We start from the raw sequence: 10529 nt of genomic DNA, 5'->3' as shown, positions 1-10529 counted from the left end.
TCCTTAATCCCCAGGCTAAAATTCACAGGAAATCCAGGATTTTGAGAGAAGAACGTGGAACTAATTATTTAAAATATACGTTATCTGTCCACAAACACCAGACTGGATTTAATTGCTTGATGTGCATTTTGTCTAGTGGGTACAATTTGAAATCTGAAACTTATAGACAGGCATTTTACGGAGCTACACATCACAGTTTCTACAGGAATTCTGTCATTTAATTAACTGCAACTTCAGGGCTGGGCTGTATTTTTTTTTACCTGAGCTACAGATGAGAAACATCACCACAAACTCCTAAAACCTTTTTGAAAGCTATACCAAGTTGTGGAGTGCTCCTATTGAAAGACTGTTTCCAGTCAACCCAACTACAAAAGCAACCTCATCACCTGGGCTGAAATTTCTAAATCACAGGGCATAACGCAAGCCACCACGCTTTGCTGGGTGCCAGGGTGTTTATCCCATTTGTAACCAGTGCTCCAAAGGTAATCATGGAGGCAGTCTATGCTCACATGTACCTCTGAGCCTTTAAATGGCACAGGTGGACTCTTGGGTTGTACTGTAATGACTTCCAATGTGCAGACCCTCATCATTGATTCTATCTTACCATATGTAGATCACAAAACTTGAGATGCGGTAGTAGAAACAAACAAAAATAAAGACCAAAAACACCACAAAAATCAGGCTGCTTTCCTCCTTAATGTGGCCATCTTTCCGTAAAGCTTTGTATAAGCCAGTATCAGAATGCATTCCTCTTACAAGCCAGAGGTTGTCTTGATTTTTGTTTTGAAGAATAGTTTTGAGATACTCTGAACACAAGCCTAGAGTTGACTTTTCCCTTGAAGTTGGAAAGTTGATCTCAAGTGATTCTTTCTGCATCGGCTTCGCAGGTCTTGTCTTTTATCTGATAGAGACTAAGCAAGCTATTACTGACTTGAAAATGCTCAGAATCTATTTCAAAGAATCAATGGTTGCCAAAATTCATCATATATTCTCTAATAGAAAATAATTATATATTTATTTTACAGTCTGTTCTGTGAACTACCTTACTTGAAACGTAAATGGTGTAACCTAATGTAGGGAAGGCTGTGAGGAAGCAGTCCAGTGGGATTATTTTAAGCTAATATGACTGTAAACTGCAAAAAGTGAGGAGCCAGCATATCTTAAGCTCTGCCACTCATCCCTTGGTGATAGCTTTCAGCAAACCAGAGGAGTTATTTTCCTAGACCAGCACATCAAAATCCAATTTGTTAATGGCTGTATTGAGCTACAGCGTGAGCAACACTGTTCCTGCTTTCATGTGGTGCTACCGCCTTGCAGCCCAGCCATACATTTGCTGCTTAATTCATGAAAATCCTTTTCTCCCAGTATATTGCTATGCAGATAAAAGAAAATTCAAAACCCTTCTATTAACATGACCTCTGCGTAGTTCCCACTCTGTTATAACTTTATTTCCAGTTAAAGGGGAATCCAGATTTCATATAGGGCAGAATAATAGGAACCCATCAAAATTCCTTTCCATCCTTCAGAATTGCAGATGATCGTCTTATCTAACACCCCATGCACCCACTCAGGGCTTAGATCAACTTTAAGTGGTGCTCGAGTTGTTTCTCCACAGGCACTGAGGGACTTGGACAACCTTGCAGCACTGCCAGAAAACCATCTCAGCTTGTTCTTGTTGGTCAGATAGGGATTCATACTACATCTCACTGAAGCACTCTATTGGCAGCTTGATTCAGGCTCTTCCAGGAGCAAACGTCCAAAACTATTACTGTTGCCAGGACAGCAAGGGCAGAAATCTGCCAGGTAGCAATTGGCACCCAAACTTTCGTGAGGCCCCCCAGACTTCTACTGCCAGCTAGAAATAGTCCTATCTTTTTGTAAGGCACTGTTGGATTCTTAGTTTTTGCATTTTCTGTATGTCTCAGTGGTGCATGCCTATGTAAATGAGAAGCTTTTTTGTATGGTAACTTTTATGGTCAAATCTGTGCTCTGTTTACCTGGGGCTGTAGCATACTGGAATGTGTAGAGAGGCAAGTTTAAGTCCAATTGCAACATAGACATCTAGAGCATTATCACCTATGGCTTCCCTCTTAGTGACAGAGGATACAGTACTGTATGGCACCGATCCTGAGATGATGATTGCAGACGAAGGAAAAATGCACCCATAATACAGCCACAGAGCCTGCTTAACAGAGATGCCACTGTTACCTGCTGGCTGAAATGAACAGGACAGGGAGAGGAGTTCATCCATAAAGAACTGTTGCTCACCTGTTGCAGTACAAGAGTATCTCACACATACCTGATGTATTGCCACAGCTGCAGGTAGCATCCTTTCCCTCCCTACTCTGCTTTCCCATTTGGTGAGGGCTAAGCAACCTGCAAAGCATGGCAGAAAGTTAGCTTTAGTATTCCAAAATATCAGTCCTTTTATCCAAAAACCAGACAAGCAAACACAGTAGACTGACGTCTCTGTAAAGCTAAACAAAGAAACAGCAGTGTAGGAATTTCAGTTAATGGGACCATTCAATAGAAGTGTCCCACTGAGCTCACCTACCTGCAGCTCAGATGTTTGGTTGGTGGCAGACAGAATGCAGGCGATATGGCATCAGGTCACAGAACAACGTTTTGCTTTGAAGCTTTCTTTTGCAAGCTCCTTGAAAAATAGGGCTTCATTGTTTATTTACTGCTAATGAAAATGAAGATTCTGGGCTGTAAGATGTACTAACCAGCAGTAACTTAATAAGGAACTGCAGGTGGTTCCCATTCTCACTGAAAGAAAGAATGACATCTCTGATGGACTACGTTGGCAGAGCTTTCACAGCACTGGGCAGTTCAGAACTGATTGCTTTCCAATTGTTAGAAATTTTTTCTTGTATTTTTAAATGTATTTCCATTCGTAATTAACATCTATTCATTTCAACAAATACTCATACTACTTTATTACCCTTTCAGCATGGGCCTAATTTTCTCAGTTATCTCTGAAGAATAATTTGTCAGTGTTCCCATCTTCAAACATAAGGAATAATAAATTTTGAATTAGAGTTTATTTTATAAATAGACACGTACAGCTGGTACTCTAATACTCCCAGGAATAAATGTCCTATAAGCTACCCAACTAGGCGTAACTGTTCTATCAGCAAACTCTGCAGGTAAGAACAGCTGTGATTCATAAAGAAGCAGTATGAGGTTTTTCAGATTTTCTTTCTCATCTGAGAGTTCAAAAGAAGAAAGAAAGACATCACATACTGTAGAATCCAGGGTGCCCAACTCATCAGCATGAGGTGCTGCCAGTGGAAAGTCTCAGCCTCTGGCTGCAGGCAGCTGTTAGCACCCGTCCCACTGGGAAACAGTCATCACTGGTGACTTGCTACTCTGTAGTAAACATCTGCTCCCTGGCACTTCCAAGAGGCATCGGTTTCCCAGCAATGTGTTTTCTTGGGTGCTGCAACCACCTCTCACAGCATACTCTGCTGAAATCCTCAGGTTGATACAAATCCCATTTGCAGTGACAGTGGGGTGGTACAGTATTTGCAAGATAAAGGAAAAGCTATAGTATTAAAAAGAACAGAATTTTGAGGCCCTCAGTTCTGTAGCTGCCGTCTCTTAGAAATATATGCAGCATGCCTTGCCTTCAGTCTTAGGGCTGCATACGTCCTGTGTCTATGGAGTGCACACAGCATGTCTTCTGTCTATGAGATGCATGCATAACATAGTAATTACTGTGGTTTCACTTCCAGTAGCAGATTTGCATGGGTACCACTGCTCTAATTACAACTCTGTACCCAATGCACTGAACCACCTGGCCAATTTTTCAGTTGCTTTCAAGTGACAATAATCAACCAGCTAGCAACAGATACCTTTTACTCTCATTTGACCTTAATCTCCATGCTTATTTAACTCAACTTACTTTTGTCTAGTGAATTGCCATTTGTAAAAATAGTAATTTCGTTTTTGACCAACCACAACTGCATTTTCATGGTCTTGTTATGTGTTGAAATACCAGGTTCATCAGTCAGCAGGTGCAGAAACTGTAGGAAAAACAGTGGTGTGGCTTTATCAGCAGCTTTCCAAGCTTTTATGAAAACAACTGTGCTTAGAACAACAACTTCCACCTCCACGGCAAGTAAGCTACAACAGAGATCATGCATGGCTGTTTGACAGTAGTGGAGTCAAGACTGGGTTTGTAGGTAGGAAATGGTTCCAGATACATAAATGGGATATAACTACACACTTGGGAAACTTCTATACGTTTTGGCGATAAGCAATGTCCAGTTTACTTTCCACCTCATTTTTCGACTTTTAAATCCCTGCAGCTCTTCAGCCTAAAAAAAGGAACTGTGTTATATTTTCCTGGTTTCAGCCACTAGTCAAAGATGACAAAAATAAAATATTTTTCAAGTACCATTTTACTAAGGAAAACTTTTATTTCAACTGTGCAATCGATCAGTATTTAGACAGCAGTTTCATAAACATTTGGCATTTAAACTTCTATTAATTTTTGGCATGACCTTGGGGTAATATATAAACAACCCTGAAGAGGAAAAAAGAAACAACACACTAGGTAACATTTACTAGAATGCTAGAAAAAGAAAAATCCACATTATTAAACAAAATATATTTCTTAAAGATATTAAAAAGTTACATTCAAATCAGGGCAAACATTAGCTTCCCTCATGCAATGGAATTCATGGAGCTGATCCCCTGAGACAAATATAAAATTAATACAATTCAGCTCCATCCTCCATTAGCCAGTTAGCCATTGCTGCCCTTAGAAGAAAATGGCACACGGAGTGAAAGGATCCAGAACACCACAGTATGAAATACATACCTGGCTCCTACACTGGCAATTCATTACAAATGGATGAAAAAAAAAAACAAAACAAAAACGAAAACCAAACACAAAAACACAACAACAACAAAGAAGCCAAACAACCAAAAAGCAATATTTTGTATATGTTTTTCACATACAGCCAGTCCTTACTGAAAACAAACCAGACAGATGCAATGTAGGTATATGTAACCATGGAAAGTTAAAAATCTCCAGGAACTCAGCTTGGAGTCTTCCAACACGGCAGAATTTTAACCACGTGTTTATACCCCTTTTGAACAATTTAGGACCAGTCTTGGCGTAAAACTAGAGAAGTCCCAAAGAAATAAACCTACTCTGCAGTGCAGAGAACTGAGAGCAGAATTTGAGCCAAACTGAATTTGTGTACCTTTCAGATGGGCTTCTATTAACATGCAACTTCATTTCGGACTCATTTTGAAGGAAAATTTTTTTTGTAAACACAGGTTCCAAAAGAAACAGTTACAAAAATAGTATAGTTTTAACTTGTTTTTAGAGAAAGGCGCTCAATATTTCCTGCAGACAAATTCCTCTGCTTTAAAAATTATCTGATATTAGCAAAGCTGCATTTTCAGCAACTAAGAAGCATGTAACAATTGTTCAGGCTAAGAACTATGTCTGTCTTTTAACAATTGTTAGATGCAGTTCAGCTTTCAGTTTGAACACTCAGTAAATTGGTTTGTCTGGAATACTGCCAAAGTTACACTTGTACAGCTCTTCTCATTTGGTGCTAAACATGGAGTACCCTACAGAACCAAACAGTGTTCCCCATGCTAGGAGATGGACTTTTCCCTGCCTGAACTTCATTTGGTAACAAAATGAGTGAGAGCTCTGGTCTCACAGCTTTGATTTTTGCTCAGATTAACATGTTACTAAGACTCAGTGATCTGTGCTAACTATTCTTGTGTATGCTCAGGTTGCAGCAAATGCAGTCTTTGAAGTTGGCTTAGCTTGCAATTTAAGAGTTAAGTTGACTCAAAGTACTCACTCTTTATTAAAGGCTAACACTGCACGTATGGAGAGCTACCCTGGGCCACTGGCATCTGGTAACTTGCTGTCCTATCAAAAAAAAAAAAAGCCAATAGGAGTTTTAATAGAGTAAGAATTCCTTCCTTTAAAAATATTTATAATAGCACTGTGAAGATCTTAAGAAAAAAAAAAAAAAAGGAGCTTTTTTTGTTTGTCATACATACTGAAATCAAATTTAATTCTCCCACTGTCCTAAAAAGATAGAGGGTAAGGACCCGCATGTGGATAAGCTCATACTCTACAGCAAGGGAATAAAATTAAAGATGGAAGGAAGTATTAAATCTAATTAAAAACAAGTACAGAAATTTCTCAAAACTCCTTTCTGTTAAAGTCCAATTACACTGAAAATGCACAGCTAATATAAGAAATTATTAAAATGATATGTAAATTTTTCAAGTTTCTCTTACAAAAGCAGAGCTTTAAGAAAAAATCCTACTTACAGGCCAAAATGTGCACAACATACACATTCCCAGTTTTCCTAGATAGCAAGTTCTTTGTATAGCATGAAGAAAGTACACAAGTGTAACTGTGGGCAGCTGCAGCATTTAGGTTTGGATCCCGGTCCTGCAGAGCAGGCACTGCTGTAACAACAGAAGGGCAATCACTGTCCTCACTTGAAAACACAGCATGGTAAACCACTGTCAAGATTTTCTCTGCATGTTTTTGACACTTTTCAAGCCACATCAACCGTAACATCTTTCATTTGTTTGTAAAGTACAAAGGTTGCATATACACTCATTACACCAGCCATGGCTCTTTACTTCTTAATACGCTTCAACAAAATCAGTTCACACAGTGTAACACTAAATTCCACATTTATGTTCATCTTCCAGAACATACTTAATTCATAATTAAAAAATGATAGTGTTTTCTCCAGAACTCAGTTTCTACAGACATAAGCAAGAAAAAATACTGGAAAAACTGTAACTTGTTTTGTCTGCTCTGTTCTGCCAGCTCTTTCTAGGTAAATGGAATTAATAAATCTATGAAAAACTGATTTCCTCAGACCGTAACGAGTATAAACTTTTAAGCAAATTGATGTCTATATTTGCAGACTCTGGCTTCAAAAACACAGAGCATTTAAATGCTGAGGCTGACTTTGCACTGTTACAATCACAAAGAACTGCTACTCAGTTCAGTAGAGAAAGTATAAATTTCTATGCAGTTTTTCTAGAGTTCTCTGTGCTTCACACCGAGACAACTATTCTCCTGCAAAATGTTGTGATTAATGATAGAACCTGAATTTGGAGAAGACTGTATTTTTTTGTTCTGTAGTAAATTTGTAAATTCTTAATAAATGTGACACAGTATATGAATGTAGGCTGAGTTCTGGAGAAATTTCTTATATTTGGTTAACATAAAAATAAAGTAAAAGAATAATTAATGTCTAACTAAGCTTGCCTATATGCTGAGGTAACCTTAAATATCTTTGGTTTTCTTTATTTGCTGATAAAAAGTACCTTAAGTAAAAAAACAAACAACACAATAAAGTTTATCAGAATTCTGGATGCATTCTACTCCAGTAAATCAAATATTTTGATCTCTTTGGCTGCTGACTTTTATATTAGACTGGCAAATTTTATATGAAGTCTATTCCTCTCAAATTCTCCATGCATTAAACTACAGAACGAGTTTTTGGATGAAAAAGCTTAGAATTTAAAGTATTTGCCTGTAATGAAGGTTATAAAATTACAACAGATTATCAGTACTTACAGCAAACAAGTCTTTGGAGAAGCAAATAGTTACCATCTGCATATCAGCTCTTTCTGAATGCAACTAACAAAAGAGGCTACTCTGAAAGATGAAGTGTGAAACTTCATGCTACAATTACACATTCTTAATCTAGTTTCAGTTAATCCACACTTTACCTAACTAGAAACAGTACTCTGCTCTACACTAAACATTCTGCCTGATGAGATAAAAAATAAATCTTTGGTGAAAACGTTTTCTTTTTCTTCAGCAAGTAGAAAAAACTGTTCGATTTTTTTTTTTTTTTTTTAATACTGTACTGTTGATCAACTACATGCTGAAGAAAAAAATTACACTTGGAAGTCTTTGGAGATATCTGCTGGTATTATTATAATTTTCTTTAAAGGCTCTTGTAACAACAAGGTAGTTAAAACTGTAGAAGCATACAACTCGTCTATGCAACCAACTGTTACAATCAGTAGAAGCCCTACTGTTGGGTTTTTTCTTGTTAGTAACTACTTATACAATAAAATGTACTCAGCTCTCCAAACCTATAGCTTTTAACTAGTTCAACTATTATAGGAAAATATGCAGCTTCCTTTTCTTCTACGGAAAATTCTTTGGTACAAGATTATTTTAAAAGCCTTTAAGTCAACACAGTTATGAAAAGATGAATAGGTACTTTTCTGATTCTGAACTAGCGAACAGTTACAAGCTTAAGAACTACAGTAACTACAGGATGATCTGTGAGAATAAAATGTATAGAACAGCAGGGCTTACTGATAACTTTCTGACCACCTTTTGATACATATAGAACAATACAAAAGTCAGCCGGGCCTACCTTAAAGTCAGAGGAGTTCCACCAGACTTGAATAGAGCCAGGAGCTCCCATGGTTGCTTTCTCACAATATTACATTTTAAACTTTTTTTTTTCTTTTTTCTTTTTTTTTTTTTTTTTTTAAGTAAAATGAGGAAAGCAGAGAAGAGGACTGGATAGTTATATAGGCAAGTTTATAACATTGGATGAATCCAACCTCCTCTCTTTCTCTCTCTCTCTCCTCCTCCCACCCCCATTAAGAAATAAAACATGATACCCTGTCAGTTTGCTCCACATTTTCATGAGGCAGCTCAAAGTAACAAACTGTTCCCTGAGTACAGGAAAAACAAACAAATGAACAAAAAAACAAGCACCACAACACACTAGAATAACTTTTAAAAGAGGTAGTATAAAACAGGAATTGTATGGGTTCAAGGCAATAGCACTACTTGTGTCCTTCAACAGACTCTTCAACTAAAGCTCTGGCTTCTTATTTCTCATAGTAGAGTTTTAGATGGGCTTATGTCACTCCCTGAGCTAAAATTCCTGTCTAACAGCATACTAGGCAAAGGCGAGGAGCAGGGTTGCATCCCAAAAACAGTTCTGAGACATACCATGATGCTAGCAGTGCTTATCAGCATTCAAAGCTGGGTAAAAAGCAAACTATGAGCTGATAATGCAGTTTACATCTAAGAAGCATTTAAGGCATCTTTCCAAAATCCAAAGCAATTTTATAAATACTAAAAAGGGATAAGGCAAATCAGTAATTTCATTATATATAATGCAAGGCACCATTGCTAAGAAGTACTGCAACACCAGAGTACTCAGCATTATCATCTATTCCATATCTCTTAGGCAGAGTCATACTGCTTGGACATACTGAATACTTCTTCATTTTGCCATGCTTTTTAGCATTAATTGTCAATAAATTGACAGTATTTGTCACCGTGGGGAACTCAATGTGCCCTAGTGCTGTAAGGATACATCCTGTCAGCAGTCGTTGGCACAAGTTTCTGGGGAAAGGCACTGTCCTAGGCTTCCTGGAGCTATGAGAAATCAAGAGGTACAAAAGATTCCATGTGGCTGTACAAATGGAAGCACCAACTCCAGTTTCTGCATTTTTGAACACTGTTTAGATCCGCCACATTAAAACATTACATTTTCTATTCTGAGATATCCTTCTTTTTAAAGACAGAGCTTCAGCTAAACAATCTTGTTCATCTACCTATACAACTCCCTGATTACTGAGCATACACACACACACAAACACACGCATTCTATACGCAACTGGGGAAAAAAAAAAGAAACCTAAAACACTACTAGGAAGTATCATCAGTTCCATAGCTGAGACCAAATAGAACACAAACGAGGTAAAGCAGTTGTCTTTCAGAGTTCACCTCTCGGCAAACTGAGGTAGATAGTCAGCAAAAGAGCCAAAAGACTTCCCTTTGCTCCAGTGACATATTTTCAACTCTAGTCAGAAATCTTCTCTGTCCTTTCACATTTGTTGACCATCGAACATTCAAAATGAATGAGTTAAACAAACAAAAAAACAAAACCCATTCAACAGAAATATGGGATCACCTGTTGAGTTAGTCAAGCTTTCCACAATATAACTTTGGCTCCCTGTTCATTGTCCTTCGAACAGACATACACTGTAAGAATGTATGATGTGGTCCTAAGGGTGTCAGTTTTGCACTGCAGAGTGTATCTGAAGAGGTGAGGTAGCAGGCTGGTCAGTAGCAAACAGCAGCGGAGATTCTTTGCTGTCACTTATGGTAGAATTCATCACATTCTTACCCAAGTCACTGCTTACAAAATGACTGGTAGCACAAGGAGTGGCACTTGTTACAGAGGAGAGGTGTAGCTCATCATTGGACTCATGTGAAAATCTTCCAGAGTCACCAGTCTCATGACTTCCCTCACTGTTGGCTGAATGCTCTGTATCAGCAGCAATACTGAACGGCACCTGGAAGTTAGACTGTTGGCCAGGAGAGCTGGGGGAATCATCCTCACTTATCAGCACAGTGGTACCTGGCTGATAAAGACACACTGCTTGGACAAATCTTCTCTGAGGCTATATAAAAAGCAGAGAGGAAAAGGTTGTTCAGCCTCTGAAAAGCTATTAAATAACCTCAATTTTTACTG

General features: G+C 38.1%; 1 protein-coding gene across 3 annotated transcripts in view; it reads right to left on the bottom strand.

Moving 5' to 3' along the window:
* Nucleotides 1-4390: 4390 nt before the first annotated feature.
* The window catches only part of PRTG (protogenin), a 100251-nt gene continuing 94112 nt past the window's right edge, over nt 4391-10529 (bottom strand). For 2 of the 3 annotated variants that reach the window (XM_040706297.2, XM_025153830.3), the window contains one exon: nt 4391-10458. In XM_040706297.2, coding sequence (XP_040562231.1) covers nt 10069-10458 — 390 coding nt within the window. In that variant the 3' untranslated portion in view covers nt 4391-10068. The remainder of the gene's footprint in view (nt 10459-10529) is intronic. The other variant, NM_001030548.6, reaches the window with a different exon arrangement.

Source organism: Gallus gallus, chromosome 10 (genome assembly GCF_016699485.2).
Source record: "Gallus gallus isolate bGalGal1 chromosome 10, bGalGal1.mat.broiler.GRCg7b, whole genome shotgun sequence".
Lineage (NCBI taxonomy): Eukaryota > Metazoa > Chordata > Aves > Galliformes > Phasianidae > Gallus > Gallus gallus.
Note: the sequence above shows the minus strand (reverse complement) of the source record. Positions and strands in the feature narration are given on the sequence as shown.